Source organism: Balaenoptera ricei, chromosome 9 (genome assembly GCF_028023285.1).
Source record: "Balaenoptera ricei isolate mBalRic1 chromosome 9, mBalRic1.hap2, whole genome shotgun sequence".
NCBI lineage: Eukaryota > Metazoa > Chordata > Mammalia > Artiodactyla > Balaenopteridae > Balaenoptera > Balaenoptera ricei.
In genome coordinates this window covers 2,711,603-2,732,117 of record NC_082647.1, presented here as the reverse complement: position 1 = coordinate 2,732,117, position 20,515 = coordinate 2,711,603, and the positions used below count along the sequence as shown (strand labels likewise).

Genomic DNA, 20,515 nt, shown 5'->3' with positions numbered 1-20,515 from the left:
GGGTGGGAATTGTTATCTCATGCTGCAGGCCAGGAAACTGAGGCCTCGAGAAATTCACATAGTGATTTCAGGGAGGCCTGGGATGGGACAGATGCCCCAGGCCTGCATCTCTTCCTGGCACCACATAGCCAGCCCCACAGTGGACACGGCAAATGTCTGTGGCCTCCGTGGCCTCCTGTCTGTACTCCAAGCCTGCTGCCCGGGGCCTCTCTCAGTGAAGCCCCCTTCTCTCCATCCACGAGGCCTGCTGCAGGGGCCCCGTTCCTGTCCTGTCCATCCCACTTCACCAGATGCAGCCCCCAAGATGCAGGTCTCTTGCTCCAGGTCACAGAACTCGTGTATATGCTAAGCCGGAAGCTAATCGGGTCCATGTGATGCCAAAGCCCTTCTCTGAGTGTGGGGGGCCAGAGGGGGTGACCCTTCCCCTGCCTTCATGGCGTGTGCACTGCCACGCACAGCCCTGGACAGACACCTGTCACCTCTGGCACCGAGGAGGCGCCCCAAAGCTACTGTTTCTAGAACAATCAGTGTCACGGAACTCAGTCTCTCACCTCAGTCATCTTGCTCAAAGACAATCAGTGCGTTGCTTTCCCTCCAAAGTTTCCAAGGAAAGAATCGTTCGAAACCACCAGATGCCAAGCTGCGGTGCGTTCAACCCAGCTCCCTCACCGAGGGCTGCGTGGCGCCCACCGCCAGGCCTGGCTCCTTCTGTGCTGGGGAAACAGTGCAGTCCTCTAAATGCACCCCCTTTACCCCTCCGTTCCTCCCGATTTGTGGATTCAAACAATTCTGATTCTGTGGACTAAGGAGCAATTAACGGGACGAGGGATTTATTAAGGATAAGTCATGCCAGACAGTTTTGACAGCTTGTTTTGAGTGTGACAGAATTACAAAATGCATTATGTATTTAGACTTTTGTGCAGCGTCTAATACCAGGCTCGTGAAATTATTCTTGCCAAATGGTCTGAACCAGCCTGGATGAGAGCAGTCTCAGGTACCGGAAACGAAGGCGAAGATCAGAGACAAAGGATACAGGGCACTCAGCTGCACGCCCAGATGGAGGCCAGGCGGGGGGCTGCATTTCATGAGGGCCGTGGAGGTCAATGTTAGGGTTTGTCTCCCTAACATGTTTATTGTTGATCTGGAGGGAGAGGCCGCTGCCGGCCAGCATGCTACGTGGGGCGGGACGTGCCAGCCCCAACCGGGCGGCCCTCAGCCTTAGCAGCCAGTGAACAGGAAGAGGGGCTGCAGAGAGCTCCTTACCCACCCTCCAGCACCCCCATCAGCTGAGAACGCCCAGCAGGAGGGCAAGGTGGGAACACAAACCCACTGAGCCTTATGGAATCAGCAAGACAGAACTGGGAGGCCCCGCGGTCGCCAACTCGAAAGCCTGCATGGATCGAATCGTGTCCCCCTAAAAGATAAGCTCACGTCCACACACCCGGTGCCTGTGAACGCAGTAGGGTCTTTGCAGGTGTAGGTAGATAAGATGAGGTCATATTCAGTGAGGATGGGTTCTAATCCAATGTGACTGATGTCCTCATAGGAATGGAAGAAGAGGCACGGACACCCAGAGAGAGGAGGGCCACGTGCTGACAGATGCAGAGACTGTGGAGGTCACATCTCCAAGCCAAGGAGCGCCAAGGAGCGCCAAGGAACGCCAAGGAGTGCCAGCCCCCACCAGAAGCTAAGAGAGGCAGGGAACCCATTTTCCCTGGGTCCCCAAGAAAGAACCAACTGCCAACACCTTGGTTTTGGACTTCTGGCTCCTGAACTGTGAGACAATCCATCTCTGTTCAAGCACCTGGCTTGTGATACTTTGTGGCACAAGTCTGGGTTTAGAAATGAAGAACTAACAAATGAGTCCAGTGGCCCAGACACCCGGGGGCAGGAGGTGGAGCTGTAGACGGAGAAGCTGGGGAAACCACACTCCCACGCTGGGGAGTAGATTCATTTCCCTCCGGGATCTGAGTGGGAAAGGGGGCGTTTCCATCCTCTTCAGGGTCCCTGGGAGGATTCAGTTCAGGGAGGGAGCAGCCAGCAGGCCGCTAGCTGGCACCATCAGCTCCTGGTGCATTCTATCGTGGCTTTTGTTTGTATTGATCCATTGAAACGCATGCATGGTCAGGGTTTGGTTAATTAACCTTAATTCTGTGCTAAGCCACTGTAATCTTTAATTCTCTCCCATCACTTTATGCCCTCTGATAATTATTATTTTTATCGGTTCAGGGGTATTGAATCATCTGTTTTATTTCCTCTCCCTGAGGATAGCATGGCACTTAATCTGTCTACATGCCCAAATGCTAACGTCAATGTTTTCTTGCTTAGCCAGAACATTTGCTTAGTCAGGCCACGTTGCCTCTGTCCGTGACTTGTATACTGTCCACTAGCACCAGTAACATCAGAGTGTGTGGGAACCGAGGAGGAAGGTGCTAGAGACCCAGGGCGGGCGCTGGCTGTGTGCGAGCCTGCTCTGGGTGAACAGGGCTGAGGACACAGGGCCGCCCTGCCAAGTCTAGAAACTCCAACTCTGGTATCATAGGCTCCTTTTATGTCATCCTGGGCTTGATCAGCACAAGCCTGATACCATAGACACTTATAACATCATCTAATTAAATACCCAGGAGGTTACAGGTGATGAATCCTCTTTTTTCCTTGACATTCTATCATTTTCCCAGGGGCTTCACAAAATAGTGGAAATAGTCCCCAGACACCTCACAGAACCAAAGGAGAAGAAGTGACACACCTATCAAGCAAACATCTATTCTCTTATTTCACAGAAATTGAGAACACATTATGAGCAAAGTATTGTGTTATGTGGTGTAGGGAGTGGGGAGATACAAGATAAAATGTGTTCTTCAGGGTAGAGATGTAGGACAGCACACAAATAACTAGGATAAAATGCAGAATTTAACAAATGCTCTAAAAGAGCTACAAAAATACTTGAATGTCCAGAACGTGTGAGGGAACGTCTGTATTTCAGTTTCTGACAAATTTATCCTTGAGAAAAGCTAACGAAGTGTCCTTCTAATGCAACAGGGAGGGGAGTACGGTTCGTTCAATCCACGGTGCTAACATATATGACTTGCTTTCAGCTGGAAGAAAAGAAACCTGGATCATACCTCATACCATATCCAAAAACTGCGTTCTGTACAGACTCAATGTTGAAACATAAAAGCACAAACTATTGGAAGAAAATTCAGAAAACTATTAGTATGACAAATCGGGTGGTAGGTATTCTTGAACAAGATGAGACACCCAAAGGCGTCATGGAAAGAGACTGTCTGTGGGGCAAAGGGTGCAAAGCCACAGACAAATCCCAACCAAGAACACGCGTGGGCAGCATGGAGCTGCCTGTCCTTACATGGTGACTTGGGAAACAACGTAAAAGACAAACAACCCAACAGAAAATGGGTAAAGGATACAAATAAGCAACTCGAAACACAGGAAACCTGCTTAACAACCTAGGAGCCACTGAAAGGGAAATTAAGACGAAAATGAAATGCCATCTTTCATGTCTTAGATTACCAGAAATTAAACAATTATGTTATCTGGTGCAAAAATGCAAGAAAGGTCTCATGCATGGCCAGTAGGGACATAAAATGTGGCAACCTTTGGGGAAAGTAACCTGGCGACATGGATTCCAGTGAAGATGTACCTACTCTTTGACCCCTGCCCTCTGGAGAGTCTGTCCTGCAGAAATCACACGCACCAGACACGGGGACGTGTAATCAAGGAGGCTTGTTGCCTATGCTGCTGAAGTAGCAACAAACCGGAAACAACCTGCGTGTCCACCTACAGGAGAACCGTCTCATTGTCCAGGCTAGATCTCCATCCACTGACCTGGAGGGGGTCCATGACGTATTTTCATTAAGTGAGCGTCTTAGCTTGGGCCACCATAACAAAACACCACAAATTTGGTGGATTGACCAGTAGAAAATTTTTACCACAGTTTGGGAGGCTGGACGTCCAAGATCAAGGTCCCGGCTGATTTGGTGTCTGGTGAGGACCCGCTCCCTGGTTTGCCCGTGGCCACCTTCCCTCTGTGACCTCACATGGCAGGGAGAGAGAGCTTTGGCGTCTCTTTCTCTTCTTATAAGGACACCAGTCCCGTCAGATTGAGACCCCACCCTATGACCTCATTTAACCCGAATTGCCTCCTCAAAGACCCCATCTCCATCCAACACGGTCACGTGGTGTGGGAGCGGGTTAGGGCTTCAGCATGTGAATCGGGAGAGCAACAATCCAGTCTATAGTGTAAGGAGAGCATTCAAGCCTAACATTCAAATTCATTGAGGACTTCCCTGGTGGTCTAGTGGTTAAGGCTCTGCGTTTCCACTGCAGGGGATGTGGGTTCGATCCCTGGTTGGGGAACCAAGATCCCACATGCTGCACGGAGCAGCCAAAAAAAAAAAAAATTATAAAAAAAATTCATTGAACATTTCCACAGTCTTCAGAGGAATATATGTAGCATGATTTTACCATTTTATTTTATTTTTTGGCCGTGCCACACGGCATGTTGGATCTTACTTGCCTGACCAGGGATCGAACCCGGGCTCCCTGCATTGGGAGCACAGAGTCTTAACCACTAGACGACCAGGGAAGTCCCACTATTATTTTTAAATGACTAAAAGACAAAAACTAAAACATATCAAATGGGCGTGTTTGTGCAGGTCTGAGTGGGTGTGAAGGACGCTAGGAAGGAAGGGCTCTCACCCTGGATTATCTGAACGGGTGGGAAGCCACTGGGGGGTGGGGGGAAGGGTCTGTCACAAACTTTTTTTTCTGTGTATCTCTAGTTAAAATTACCGTGTTACTTCTGCAATGTAAGTTTTTTAATGAAGAAAAATTTGAAAACCCAAAGTAGAGTCACCAGACAGGCATGTCCTCTAGTTCGATTTAGGTACCACCTGAAAACTGCTCAAAAACCCATCAGGGGCTCCCAGCCCACTGCTCCCCGCTGTCTAGGGACCCCCAGAAGCCCCCTGGAAACCGAACCTCTGGGCGGCATGGCCTGACCCTCCCCCAAGAACTCGGCTCCTTCCCTGAAACACCGGGACAGCCGCCCACAGAGCTGTCTGGCTAAACAGGTGATCTTATTAGTGGACCCGGCAGCCTCTGAAATATTAAAGGCTACTCTACATCCCACATTTTTACATAGAGCTCTCCAGACAGACCAAACTCAGACCATTCAAGTGGCTGGAGAGGCCTCCTTCTCTCTGATGTTTCCAGAAAGTTCAGGAGGAAGGGCATGAGAACAGCCCAAAGAGCCTAATTATTTTTTCACTTGACTTAAACGGTGGGCAGGGGAATAAGACTTCTCTTAATATAAATGTTAAAGCCTCTCAGTTGAACCTTTGTCCACTCCAACACTTCTGTTCGTCCTCTCAATTCATCTTATCGCGAGCAGGGCCCCCGACTTTTCCTTCTCTGTCCCACATGAAGCTCGGCAGGGGGACTCGGGGGCTGACCCCATCATGGAGTTCACTTGGAGCCGGAGAGAAGGGACACTCAAGTCCAGCCCTTGAAAACCACGCGTCGGAGCCCCCCGGGCAGACCGTGTAGGCTGAGGCAGCTTCCCCATCCAGAGCCGAGCCCTGCGGGAGAGCAGGTGGTCTTCACGCCCCTGCAGAGCAACACGCGGCCCCCTCCCTCCGCGCACTGTCATCTCTGTCTTTTAAGGGTCTCTCCTTTGTTAGAGACCTGGTTACAGACAAAGACTCTGCACCTGCCAGGGAAACGACTGCCCCCCAGCAGTGAACACTGGGCTGTGGAGCCTGGGAGACCACAGGAGGGAGAACCTGCCAGGGGGCTGCAGTCTGCGGCTGGCTCGGCAGGCCGTGCTCTCCCAGCCTCGCTCCAACCTCGGGTGCCCTTGGCCGCCCTGGGTGTCCTGCCTGCATCTCCCTCTGAGCACCTCCGTGTCTGCTGGCCTCCCTGCAAGGACTCCAGTCACTGGATCAGGGCCCATCTTTATCCAAGATGGCCTCATCTTAACTACAAACATATGCAAAGGTCCTATTTTCAAATAAGGTCACAATCTGAGGCTTTGGGTGGACGTGCACTGCCGGGGGCGGGCGGCCGGGTAGAGCGCTACTCCATCCAGCGTACCGCCTCACCAGAGTTGCATGTGGTTTTTTTCATGCCCCTTCCCTCCTTTATGTCCTGCTGGTGTGTCACTCTCTCCGAACTGGATCTGACCACAGCCGAGGTCCAACACCAGCAGCCAAGGGTTTCAATCATAGGATGGCAACGCAACTCCAGGGGGGGCTGTTCTTTATAAAGTTATAGCCACAACTGTCTCCAAACACCAGAATTCCGGCTCTAAGGAAAGAAAATTCCTGATTTCCGCAGAACAGGGCTTCTCGAATTCGGTGCTGTTGACATTTAAGACCAGATAATCCTTTGTCATGGAGGCTGTCCTGGGCTTACAGGGCCCCTGGCCTCCACCCGCAGATGCCAGTAGCGCCCCCTCCCCCCGGTTGTGAAAACCAAGCACTCCAGACGTTGCCCAGTGTCACCCCCAGTGGAGAACCACTGCTGCCCAACCCGTTTCCCAGGTGTAAACCTCTGCTGAAGCATTCTGGTGGGAAAAATGGCTCTGCCGCCCACCTGGCTGTCTGGCCGCCCCGGTCGTCCTCGCAGCTGTGTCGGGGGCTGACCCCTGTGCAGCACATCATAGCATCCTGGGCCGAACAAGTCCAGCCCGACCCCCCTTGCCTCGCCCCGCAGGTGAGCACGCCGGCCTCCAGGCCTCTGAGAGCGGGTGCTGCAAAATGGGTGACCGTGTACACTTTATTTGGGAATAGGCTTCTCCTCGTACATAGACCCTTAAAAAGAAAAAAAACTGGGTCATACTAGGCCAAAATTCTTGACAATCAATCTTCTCTGCCTTCTACATTCACTTTTTTTTTTAAAATTGAAATTTAAGGAATAGTGTCCATATTTGGCACTGGCCTCTGTCGCTTAACGCTAAGCTAAATTAAAGATTTTCTCTCCCTCAGAATTGTGTGAACTTGCGTGTAGGTCATTAGAGTAGTCGTGACATTTGAACTTGGGAGGTTTAGATAACATTTAGAAGGTTAAAAACGTGTTTGGACAGGAGGAGAGGTCCTCAAGCCTCAGTACCGAGGACTTGCTGAGTGCACGGCCGGATGTTGGTGTGCTGTCCGCCTTCGGCTGGCTGACCCTGATTTCATCAGGCTGCTCTATCCCGCCTTTCTCCTGCTCTCCCTCTGCGGGTCGGGATACGAGCTCTTCCTTGTCAGGGGCGGTGTGTTGGTGATGCACAGCTGCGTTCGGACATGGGATCGTTCCTGAGTTGTCTGTTTCCTAAGAGCTCCTTGGCTGAGACTTCAGGAACTCTGGCTGCTTTCAGCACCTCACAATCCAGCGGGCAGACGGCAATCGGACATCCAGGCAAAATGTGGGCACGAGTGGGTGATGGCTAAAGGGACAGAGATCCAGGGAAATGCCTCGTCCGTGGGGGAAAGGGGGACGTTGCCTCCTCGGTTCCCTGGAGAGCTGAGCCTTGAGCCCCTGGTGTCCTAGGATGCATCAGACAGACCTGGGAGAACGAGTCCCCCTCACAGCAAATCACCCAAATTTTTGGTGAAAGTGTGAGAGCCAAGTCAGCTTGGATCTCAGATAACAGCTTGAGCAGGTAAAACAGAATGTGTGTCAACATCTGTTCAAAATCGTAAATAGGAGTTTACTTAGATCAGCGTCTGGTAGGACACTCCATAAGCGAAAATGAGACTGAAATTTAGAGAGGGAAAAAAATTGGTTCTGAAAGTTCAGCCTGATTTTCTTTAATGGCTGATTTATAACAAAGACAGTTCCGTCTTCTCTGCTTGCCAATCCATGCGCAGCCCTGAGGGCTGTTTCTTTCATTGGGTCATTGTCTTTTTAAACGATTCTTTGACCATTTGGGGACCAGGACACCTTTTTATGCCATGGCTTTATTTTACGTTACCAGCCATCTCCTCCTCAGTCTATAGTCAGAAAACAAAATACACTAATTTCTCCTTTATCATTCAATAAAACCAAAAAATCTTCAATGGCTATCCATTCACTCTTGCTGACATACAGATCAAAGATAGTGAGACATCTCTGGGGGATCGCCTATGCCTTAGAGGAGCTAAGAATAAACCATACAGAGATAATGCATGTGTGGTGACTTGGGAATCAGCATAACCACGCACAGACAACTGCAGAACCGCGTTTCCAAGGGCTTTGCCCCACCACAATCATCCCCAAACGCGCTAAACCCGGGACAGCAGGTGTCTCTGCCTCTCTTCCTCAGCCTCCCGCCCCGTCCACAGCAGGGAAGGCAGGAGAAAGGAATAAGCCAGAGCTGGGCAGTTCAGAACCTTGACATGTTTTCAGTTGGCAAACAAATGGAACTGCTCTAGACCCACAGACATAGAAAACAGACTGTGGTTGCCAAGGGGGAGGGGAGTGGGGGAGGGATGGATTGGGAGTTTGGGATTAGCAGATGTGAACTATTATATATAGGATGGATAGACAACAAGGTCCTACTGTAGAGCACAGGGAACTGTATTCAATATCCTGTGACAAACCGTAATGGAAAAGAATATGAAAAAAATGTATATGTATGTATGACTGAATCACTTTGCTGTATAGCATAAATTAACACAACATTGTAAATCAACTCTACATCAATAAAATTTTAAAAAAAGGAACTGCTCTATATTCAATCCTGGAACATGCCCATTAGTCAGAGAGAGAGGGAAAACAGGAAAGTTTGTGCCATTTCCAAAAAGATTCTCAAAGCAAAGTTAAAGTTTGTTCCTTTTATTTTTAAGTACGTGCCCAAGTTGGGGGGTGGCAGAGGCTGCAGATCACCCAGGTAATAGGGTAGAGAGGGTCCCCGGAATGAGACCCCAGAGAAGACCCGGCTGACCCACACCGTGTCAGGATGTTCTTTAGGACGCACGGGAGGCTCGCTTTCCACAATTCCCCTCATCTGACTTGAAACCCCTCGAGAGGCAGAAGTTGACATCAAGTCTGAATTTCACTCGCCCACAACATCAAGCACAGTGAAAATCTGAGCACCTTTGACCGGAGAAACAATCTCTATGGGATTAAAGCGATTTTCTTATTTAGAAGAGGAAAATATGCAGTTTGTAATTACCTGCTCCTGGTGGCAAAGTCTGTCCTTGGTGCCTCAATCTAATGGGACCAACTTTTAGCGGCTTTGCTCTCCCTTCATTGTTTCAACACCCACCAAGAGGATTAAAAATAATCTTCTCTTTCCCTTTTAATTTTACGTCACCCCTCCGCCCCACATGCCCTGGGGACAGCGTGAATTTTTAATCCCTGTGGTTTGGGGGGAGGGCTGGTTAACCCTTGTTGAGGCGCCAGCCAGGACAGGAAGCCCTGGGGAAAAGGTCCCTCTGCTGGCCTCGCCGGGAAGAGCACCGAGCGACCACACCGAATGAAGGCCACCAGATGGCCGGGCCGCGGTAATGTGCCTCTCCCCGCCCCCGGGGCCACCAGCAGTCCCCCATCTCGGTGGGTCCCGACCAGGCCTGCCCAGGCTGGCAGATCCCTCCTTCCCTATACCACCCTCGGCTGACCAAGTCTCCACTCTCTGCTCTGTGATGGGCGACTGCAAGCGAATGGGTTTGTGCCGTGTGCACAAGCATGCTCACACCCACACCCACATGCGGTGCTCACACAGGCATGCGCACACACACGCACTCTCCCACGTGTGCTCGCGTGTGCACACACGTGTGCTCGCACACACACGCACACTCTTGCTCCCGTCCTCCGGGTTTGCATTTCCACCCTGGCCTCTCTGGAGGCGGCTCAGGCTAAGAAGAGGATTTGGGGGCTGCGGGCAGTTCCAGCCTGGGGCGATGGCCAGTGGCACCGCCGCCCTGGGCAGGTCCTGGGCAATTCAGAGAGCTCGCCCCCCTCCAGCAGCAGCAAGGGGCTGGCATGGAGTCTGGAAAGTAGATGGGACTCCAGCCTCAGGTGAAGAAGAGATCAACAGTCCTGCAGGTCCCAGACGCCCCATCCCTCTGGTGGGGAGCGGCAGGCTGGCCGGGCGCTGAGTGGGCAAGTGCGGGGCAGCCCCTTGCGCTCGCACATGGGGCTAAGGAGTCCAACCTTCGGCCCTGTCCACGTGTCCAGCGGGCTGGGGAAGCTGGGGCATGTCGCCTCTTCCTGGGGGATGGAGTTGAGAGGCCGAGGCGGCTGATACCCTCTGGGTCAGGAACGTTCTCTGGGAAGGGAGGCAAAGGCAGCTGGGGACCCGGCTCCTGAGGGAGAGGTCTGGGCTGTGTGGACGCAGGAGAGGCGGTGGACGTGTGGTCCCGCGCGGAGGGCAGGAGAGGACTCCTGCGGCTCAGAGACGAGCCTGCAAGCAGGCGCAGAGCCCCGTCCCGATTCCCTCACCACCTTCCACCACCATGTGTTCCTGCTGTTGTGCTCCAAGCACCTGCAGACGCTTCTGGGACAGACCCTGCATCCGGGACACGACATGGTAGTTGATACTAACGTGTGTTTTCTTCCCTGTGGTTACGGCTTCGTGGCCCCCTGGGGGTCTCAGGCCCCTCCGCCCCTGCATCGGGGGAGGTTTTCAGGCAGACCCTTCTCTCTGCCAGAGTTTGAGCCCATCGGGAGGGGAGACCAGGAGCACCTGACCTCGGAGGGACAGTTTCTCAGAGGTGGGGAGAAGCCAACACCTTTAGGTCACACTCAGTTACAAATGACAAAAACACACCAGGTGTAAGAAGAAAGGGGAGAAAGTTACGGCACCCACAGGAATAAGAAGGAAGACCCGTCAGAGGGACGTAAAAGGCTTGAACCCACAGAGCCCAGGCCGCGGCCCCCAGGGTCTCCTCTTCATCGTCACGAGCGGCCCCCAGGCTCCTGGACGACGGGGGTGTGCAGGTGGGCGCTCGGCTCCCCGCCCCGCCTGCCGCCGCGGACTGCAGAGGCCAGCCAGTGAACCCCCAATTCCAGGATCACTTACGACTGGGGTTCTTTATGGGACGTAGGTCTGGCTGATCCACTGTGTTCATCTGTGACCCAGAGGGTGGCGTGAGGGGAGCCCACCTTTGTGCTGCTTCTGCTGGCCTGGGGGTTCTGGAGCAGCTCCCCACACCCCATCGCGGGTCCCGCGAAGGACGAGGGTGTCTGTGGTTCGAAAAGGCAGCGGTGGAGGGCGGGGGGAGGCCACTGTCTCCTTTCTGTGGCACAAAAGCAGCAGGAGTGTCCCAGCTCCGAGGCCAGAGCGGCCACAGGTGCCCTTGCTGAGCCCGAATCTTCCTGAACCCCGTGGCCGCCTGGCCACGGCCTCCTGACGGCAGCAGAGGAAGCAGCTCCCAGGTGGCTTTGTGGGAGCATCTAAACCCTGCATTCAATCTCTTCCTGTTTACAATCGCTGCAGGGATTCTCGCACTCAGCAGAGCCCTCCCTGAGATGCGGTCTGGTACAAGAATCATCTGCAGGCCACGAGCCCTCGGGGTCGGGGATCTGCGGCCGCTGTCCTTACCCGGGTAGATGCACTGAGATCGGGTTCCATTTAAAGCGGGACCCCGCTAATCTCAGGCCTGCAGTGGCAAAATAGCGACGTGAGCGGCTGTCTGTGACCCCCTGGGACGAAGCGTCTGTGGAACAAGGCCAGGCTTCGACGAGCCCGAGGTGGGCTGTTGGCTGCGCTACATCGGGAGATTAACAGGCTTTGGGCTGCTCTGCGCTGGGGCTCCAAGTCATAGGTTTGAGGCAACGTCACTCGGGTGGCACAGTAGATGCCTGGTAACTTGAGGTGCCCACACTGCGCACCCCAGAGCCCCCGGGTTGTAGCTTCTCCCCAGCGGCCACAGGGCAGGAACTGCTGAATGGTCACCGTCCCGTTTCTTTTTTTTAATTAAAAAAAAATTATTTATTCTTGGCTGCATTGGGTCTTTGTTGCTGCACGCGGGCTTTCTCTAGTTGCAGCGAGCAGGGGCTACTCTTTGTTGCAGTGCACGGGCTTCTCATTGCGGTGGCTTCAGTAGTTGTGGCTCGCGGGCTCTAGAGCGCAGGCTCAGTAGTTGTGGCACACAGGCTTAGTTGCTCCGCGGCATGTGGGATCTTCCCGGACCAGGGCTCGAACCCACGTCCCCTGCATTGGCAGGAGGATTCCTAACCACTGCGCCACAAGGGAAGTCCCACCATCCCATTTCTTTCTCCTCCTGGACACAGCTCTCTTGCAACCAGGTGAGCACGAGTGACAGAGTCCCAGCCGTTGCATGTGGGCAGAAGTGAGACACCCCACTTCTAGGTCTGCCCATGAAACCTTCCCGAGGAACCCTCTGCCCCGTCTGCCCCATCCTCCCAGGAATGCAGAGAACACTGAGGACTGGATACGAGGAGCCTGGGTCCCTGAGTGACCAAGTGGAGTGGCCTCCCCTTCCAACCCGCACTGGACCCAGCGTGGGCAGGAGGCCAGCTCTCATCGTGCGAGGCCTCTCCTCTCTTCATGAGCGGTAAAGATGCACGCAGCATCATAAATCAACGCTAGAGCAGGAGTATTTCTCTTTTTAAAAAATGAAAGAAAGAAAAGAAGTAAAAGAGAAGATGATACACAATAAAAGCCACCAAAAAAAAATTAATGATAAAGGTGCAAAGAACCCAAGTATATTGTCTTGAGGACTAGAAAAGTCACTCATTCTTCTTTAAGAGGAAAGGAAAATGGAGAGTGGAAGGAAAGCAGTCAGGCTGTCGATTACTGAACACACTAATTCTGCTCGTTTCCTTGTAGACGACTGAGAAACATGAGATCAAGTTATCTCAGACCCTGGGTCCTGGGCCCCCTCTGGTCACGGGAAGAAGAGTCAACCAGAGACAAAGTGACAACCACCCTTCACGAGCCCCACCTTCCCGAGACTGTCCAAACCTCAAAGGACAGAACAGAACCAGGACCACCAGGAACCAGGAATGGAGGCTGCACAAACCTGGGGGCGGCCGTCTCGCCGCTTCCTGCTAAGTGTTTTGTATGAGGGTATCACGTATCTGTGTGTGGTTTCCATCTCACTAAGAACAAGGCTACTTTTGAGAACTGGAACTCCTGAAATGACATGGAATTCTTTTGATTTCTCAAAAAAATAACCCAAACTATTTTTTAATGTCCCAGTAATAATCTGTTCATTATGGAAAAACATTTGAAAGATGAGCAAAAAGGAAAGCAGCTCAGGTAAGGCCAGAGATGACCCCGTCACCACCGCGGTGTGTATTCTGTGCCCCTTCACCCCAAGAAGAGATACTCACACACGAGGGTCGTCTGTATACACTGATTAGTTACCTCTTTTTTGGGCTTACAAACTGGAAAACACCTTTCTGATTTTCTTTACACGCTGCCTCACAGTTTCCTGTGAACGTAATTTTATTCACAATTGTTCTCCAAGTAATATATTTATTAAGGTGTTAACCATGGGCTGACAATGTCCATAAAACAACATAGGGGTGGTCCCCCAATTCCTGTTTGCTAGGTGTAGCTTCCAGCCCTGCAACCCACGCACACACCAGCTCTTTCTTTTGCTTACGGGAAAATGCAAGAAAGAACTCAGGACAGTCCCCCGACCCCATTTCAGACCCATCACCACACTGGGGTCTCCAGCCACTGGTCCTGCTGTCTCCTGGGCCCTCACGCTCACAGCACGTGGCTGAAGTGTGGGCGGCCTGGCGGCCACCTGCCGCAAACCCACCCCCCTACCCTCAGGCTGACAGACCCTCTTATGTCGCCCCTCCTCTGCTCAGGCAGGTGCCCCTCAGCCCCGGGGTTGGGCCTCAACTGATGGGGACCCTCAAGGTGGGTGCATTCCCTTGCCCAGTGATCTCCTGACCGTGAGATACAAGCAGGAGGCTCATGGGGAGGGGATGTCGGGGGTTTTTTGGACAAATTCCCCACTTGTTAAAAAAGAACAGAATGCAAAACTTTTCCCTCTTCTGCTCTGAACGTTGTCTACATGTGACACCTGGAGATGGGCAGCCGTTTGGGGGCCATGAAGAGAACCAGCCTATGAGGCCGAGCTCTCTCTTATTGCCAAGAGCGGCAGGAAAGAAAGACAGAAAGGAATGAGGTCACTCGTGGTGTCCTTGGGCCACTGAACTCACCTCCGCCACCCCAAAACCACCTGTACTCAGACTTTTTATTGTGTAGGGTAGGAAATGCTCTTATGGCCAAACTGCTTTTAGCTGGTTGGTCTGTTCTTTGAAACTGAGAGCTTCCCACGGCAACATTTTTGAAACGAGTAGTGGTCACGTTATAAAGCTCTAGTGCCGGGAACTGGGACAAAGACCAAATCCATTCCTCATTGTTGCCGCACGCGGGGCTCACAGTGGTTCCTTCTGAGACCTCTGGGTCAGAGAGCTACTTCCTTCGGGGTGCGAATTCCTTCTCCACACCATACTCAGCGTGGGCTGAACGCATATGTGGTGTGTTGACTCAGGGCAGTCAAGGTGCCAGAGCACGACTTCTGAGCTTCAGCAGCCGGGAGCCGGTAGCCAGGCCGCTGGGGCCACCCCTGGGCTGGGAAGACATCAGTGGTGCTCGTGGCGCCCTGGTTCCCTGGTCTACAGACTGTATAGACCACCAAACCCAATGCTATTTCTGCCGTAATACCTGGTCTCAGAGGAGAAGTTCTGATTGTTTCCGCATGGGGAATCAGGCATTACTGTGGCATCGTTTGGGTATGAATAATCTTCCCAAATGAAGTGTCTTTAGGCTACTATCCCATGCTGAGACCAGCCATCTGCTATGGTGGCTTTCAATTTTTTGGACATGACCCACTTTTTACATTGCAACTCATTACATAAAGCGTCATGAGATGATAGTTTCCTTTTCTATAAGATGCACTCTGATATTTTACGTATATTTTTCTATGCCAGTTTCACCCCACTATACTGATTTATGGCCCACTAGTGGGTGGCAGCCTGCAGTCTGAAGGTTGCTGATGGACTGAATTCCCCTCTGCCTCTTAGCTGTCCTGTTACAATAGCCCACCTCTCTCATCTTGTTAGCAAACAGGGTCCCATGTACAGTTGTGCAGGTTGTGTACTGCACGGCCCCAGGACACCACAGCAACCTGATGTTGTCCAGTATGCAACAGGATGGGGCAGCTCTATCAAGAGCTAAATTGACTTATCAGCAGATTAAGTTGATACCAATTTGTCAAAATTGAGTTGCTGAAACTCCCTGAGCCTCATCTTCTGTATTTGTAACACGAAACTAATTAAAGTGGCCTCATTTACCTCCCAAAGTTGTTGAAAGAATTTAACAAAAACAGCATTAGAGTCTAGTGTAAGGAGATGTTGGTCTCATCGTCACTATTATTGACGATACTTTCTCTATTTGAACTTGACGTTCATAGCAGACCTCCACGATGCCTCGAGGATGGGGTCAATTCAAGCAAACAAGACTTACTTTCTCACACCCCCGCACCGCATGTCCCTCCCTCTAGCCCACCCAGGTCAGCAGCCCGAGCCTGGCTTTGAGGCCCTAAGCCCTGCCGTCCACTGAGGTTGTGGAGCACCTGTCGTAGGCCTTGCTGGGTGACAACTCCAAGAAAACAGCGCTTCTCCCTAAGGGTCTCCCTGCCCACCGCTGCCAGGTGGGGAGCTGGTGGTGGTTCCCGTGTCCCTCCAGGGGAGGAGGGGTGCCAGACGGGCAGTTTGCGTGGGGGGGCTTTACAGCGACTATCTCGGCTGGGATTTCCTTGGGAAGTTCTCCAAACATGGGAGGGGAGGGGGCGGTGCTGGCGGAAGAGGGGCAGACAGTAAAGTGTATCCCCGGGGGGTGGCAGGGGCCCCATTCCACTGGGGACGTTCCAGAGCCAAGTAGAGGACACTTTAGAGGTCCCCCCACCGAGGAGTATCAGACCCCTTTCCCTGCGCTGCTCCAACCCCAATCCACCCGCTTCCTGCTCACCGGAGAAACCTGTCAGATGGAGAACACGTCTCCCAGAGTCAGTGGGAGAAACGGAGCCGCTGCATCTGCCACAGCTCCCCCGACCCCAACCCTGACCCCGATCCTGACCCCGATCCTGACCTCAAACCTGACCCCACCTAACCCTGACCCCACCCCATCCAACCTCGACCCCACCCCTCACCCAACACTGACCCCAGCCTTGACCCCAACCCTGACCCCAGTCCTGACCTCAAACCTGACCCCACCTAACCCTGACCCCACCCCATCCAACCTCGACCCCACCCCTCACCCAACCCTGACCCCAACCCTGACCCCACCCCATCCAACCTCGACCCCACCCCTCACCCAACCCTGACCCCAACCCTGACCCCACCCCGCCCAAGTCCCACCCCGTCCTCCGAGGGCCAGCATCCCGCAGGTGGCCATGTCGGGGGCCACGTCTGGGAGTCTGTGGTCCCGCAAGTGGCCTCAGGGGCAGGCAGCCCTGCTCATGTGTGTACGGAGCTGAGGGAGGGAAGAGGGGAATAGGGCTCAAGGCAAGGCTGGCTCAGGACCCAGGGGGACACGCGACCACGTGGCCGAGCCAGAGCAAAGTGGGGCACGCAGGTGGGCAGGGGCCAGGGGGCCTCACTGACCGTGGCCTGGGCCTGACTCCCGCCGTCTGAGCACGGCCCGAGGCCAGCGCTTCCCAGGGTCCCCGAGCACCCCGGCCGGGCCACCCTGGCTTCTGGACCAGCGGCTGGGACTTCACAGCTGGGATGCACGTGGAAGGAGTCCTGGGACAGAAGAGGGCGGGCTGATTTCTGTGCAGGCCACAGGGCAGCAATGCAGAGTGGAGGCTGGAGAAAAGGCCGGACAGAGAACGTCGCCAGGCCAGGCAGCAAGAGCGCGGCGGGCGCTCCTGGGCGGGTGGCGGCGGTGCGAGGGCCCCAGGTCCTCGGGGCTGCTTCAGCAACGGGGCAGCAGAACCTGCTGTTTGGAGGACACGTGGCCCCTTGGGCGCCTGCCCCGCCCTCACTGTGTCCTCCGCGCCCACGTCCACGGGGACAGAGCGCGACGGGGCAGTGGCGGTCCGCAGCGGTCACACGGGCCAGCTCCCTCCCCGGCTGTCGTCCGGGGGCAGAATGTGCCACAGTAGCCACCTGGCACCTCTCGCCCAGCGCGACCCGCCCCAGAGCAGCTGTGCACGGCCCTCCCCCACGCCGCCCTCCCCAGGGCCGCCCCAGCACCAGGCCGCGCACGAGCGACCAGCCGGCATCGACGCCAGACGGTCTGTGCGTTCGCTGTCCACACTGCACTTGAAAGGCCAGCTCGGGCCCCTGCCCCTCGGGGGGCCCTCGGGGTGCTCCCCGCCTCCCTCTGAGGAGGGCCGGGCTCTCCCGGACCCTCAGCTTGGAGGACGCGGCCCAAGGGTCAGCGTTTCCTCCATCCTTGGAGAAACAGGACGAAAAAGGAAAAGAAAAGACAGGACGGGGCAGGAGATGGGTCGCGTCGCCCTCGGCCGGCATGTCAGGGACCCAGGAAGCGCCCTGAATCTGAGACCTCTCCCAGCCAGGGCGCCGGCCCGCTCCTGCCAGGCGCTTCTTTTGTGCTTTTTGTGTGTTTCTTGAACGCTAAGCTGAGCACACACAGGCTGCACGCCCCCAGCAGCAGGACAGAGATGCCTCCACATCAGCGCCCCGGCAAGAACAGCCGGCCTGCATTCCCGGCGGCGGGCGAGGCCCCGACTTCACGCCGAGAGGCCGCGGCGGGCGAGGCCCCGACTTCACGCCGAGAGGCCGCGGCGGGCGAGGCCCCGACTTCACGCCGAGAGGCCGCGGCGGGCGAGGCCCCGACTTCACGCCGAGAGGCCGCGGCGGGCGAGGCCCCGACTTCACGCCGAGAGGCCGCGGCGGGCGAGGCCCCGACTTCACGCCGAGAGGCCGCGGCGGGCGAGGCCCCGACTTCACGCCGAGAGGCCGCTGCGTTTCAAGTGTGGCCAAGCAGCCCGCTGGCCGAGGAGACAACCGCGGGGCTTTGAAGCAGAGGAGAGTTTTCGGAGAGGGAGGGAGGACTGCTGGGTTCTGTAAAGCAGAACTGCTGTGATCACTAGCTTCACGTTGACCGCAGGCAGGAAACCTGACCTCCACCCCTCAACCCCAAAGCCACCCGGCTCCGAAACACGGGGCCTTAGAGACCAGCCTCTCCGGGCACCGCGTACCCTCCACGTGTCTGCCAGCAGAGTCCGGCTCCAATGCCGACGGCTGGGGAGAAGCTCCCGGGGGCTGCTCGCCCCACGACCGCCAGGCAGCAGTTCCGAGCAGGACGTGGTCCAGGACAGCCCTGCTCACCGTCGCCGGGACTTTGAGGTCACTCTGTTCTGACTGATGAACGCGGCGGAACGTTGGCTTTCAAATGGCTCAGCAGATGGAGTGTTTGTAGCAACACTGAAAACGTGATTTCGACTCGATTGTCTCAAAGCAGAAGACAACAGGGAAGGGAGAGCAGGCCTGTTTCCGGTAAAAGTGAGTCCATGTCAGGGGGGGCTCAGGGCCCCTCAGCACGGACCCCGGGAAAGATCCCCAAGGACACAGCAGGAGAGCTCGGAGGATGGAGGGCCCATGTGTGCAATGCCAGTCACCGAGGGGCCCCGGGACACCGCTAACCTGCTCTGCGTGTTCTCAACAGAAAACATACCTATTTTGCAGGTTGCTGTCAGGACTAGGAATCACTTAAAGGCTGTCATGGCAGGTCCTCGATAAAGAACCGCCAGCTTCCCCAGGCCTCCCTCACGGACCCCGCGTCCCTACCCTTGCCCCCGCTCCTTCCCTGACCCTCCAGGGTCTCCCTCTTTTGCCCTTTTACCTTTTAGAGAAAGACTCCTTCCTCTCTCCTGGTCCAGGTGCACCAACAGTGGGTCAGGTAACCCACATTTTAACCTCTTACAATAGTGACCCTCCATTTATTTTCGAAGCTGCCATGCCCCCGGGCACACACGCCTTTCCTGGCGCTGCCTGACCGTGAGAATCCTCTGCAGCCGGTGTCAGGGACCAGGGCTGCTCCTTCCCTGCAGGTCGCTGGGACCAATGGGGCCACCTGGTCGCAGGGAACGAGGCCTGTGGATGAGCAGTGATGCGAGGTATCACATTCCTTCCCGGGAAAGCACCTGAGTTATCAGAATTATCTGGCAATTCTGGTGAATTACCTGGTGAAATTATGGGAGACGGGCTTTTGTGGGGAAGATTGTCCTGCCCTTCTTAGAGCTCAACACACACTTAGGCCTCCCTTAAAGACGCGTTCAGTACCCTACAGAGTCCCCTGGTGGGTCTTGTCCCGCCCTACTCCCAGGCTCTTGGATGGGCACACAATTCCAGAAAGAGGTGGAAAAAGCAGACGGCCCACCTCAGTCATTTGCTCTAAAACAGGGTGCCGTGTCCTCGGCCAAACCAACAGGAAATCCAAAACCAACTTCTGTTCAGCTCCGAGTGAGTCGGATGAAGTTATGGAACACCTTTTCCTGTTATGGTTCACTTAGGATGACAATGAAATTGGCTTATTGTTCTGAGTGCTGGGTTGGGAGAGGTCACGGGAGCCTGAGTTCGCCGTGGCCCCGTCCCTCCTGACTTCTCAGACCCCTGCCATCAGATGCCGAGGGCTGGGCCCCCTCTCCGCATGGTCTCCGTGGTGGAAGAACATCCATCTTTCCGCTCAGACAGGTGCCTGAGTCTGTCCCGGAGATGGGTCTTGCATCCTTACCCACACTAGAAACTTCTGTGGATCTCGGAGGCGGGAGTGGGGAGCCTGGGGGAGGGTGCCCAGCCTTCGAGGTCTCTGGGCAGCCCCTGCAGCTGTTCTGGGTCCCCTGCTGGCCTTGCCCAAGAACCATGGAAGCGCTATTTTTATCCTGATGAGCAATAGTGCAGAAATGTCTTCCGACTTGACAAGACACAAAATTTAGGTGCTGGGAGAGAGACTTCAATTTCAAGCTTAAAGATTACTTTGGGTCCCCCAGGACTCAGAAGCAATTTAGAGCTGATACCCTGAACAAGAGAAAGGTTAGAAGATTAAGACCAACTGCTGTTTGGATAAATGGCTGGTAATTGCCCATATCCGCAATTATACACTGGCACATAATTTCTTTTCCGCTACCTTTCTCCTCTCCTGCGACCCGTCAGGATTTATTCAGAAGGCGCCCACCTTGGTCTTCTTCTGCCGAGCCTTGGTGATGTCGTACTCTACCTCGTCCATCAGGGCCCTGCACGCTAAACAAGCACAAAGCATGTGTTACCTCTGGAAGGGGAGTGAGGCTCCTGTGAGCTGTTCTCCAGCTGGAGAGTCAGCAAACCCACGGTCCCTGGGGGCTGGGACGGGCTCTTGTCCTTTGGCTACTTCTTCGAAGGCAGGAATGTGCAGAGTTTTCAAAGACAGCCAAACTGAGACTAGTTTTCTTTGCATGCCCTTTTGTACTCGTGTTTTTATAAACCACATACATTTTACTTTTTCCATTTAAAACATGCTTTTTTAAAGATTAAGGAGACCCATGCTCTGAGACCATCAGAGACCTCAAGCCCCACTGGGTCGCATTAATTACAC

General features: G+C 54.4%; 1 protein-coding gene across 1 annotated transcript in view; it reads right to left on the bottom strand.

Moving 5' to 3' along the window:
* Positions 1-20,170, bottom strand: part of CNPY1 (canopy FGF signaling regulator 1) — a 37,297-nt gene extending 17,127 nt beyond the window's left edge. Inside the window, 1 exon segment of the mRNA XM_059932555.1 lies at positions 20,072-20,170. Within this exon segment, the coding sequence (XP_059788538.1) occupies positions 20,072-20,170 (99 nt within the window).
* Positions 20,171-20,515: the final 345 nt, after the last annotated feature.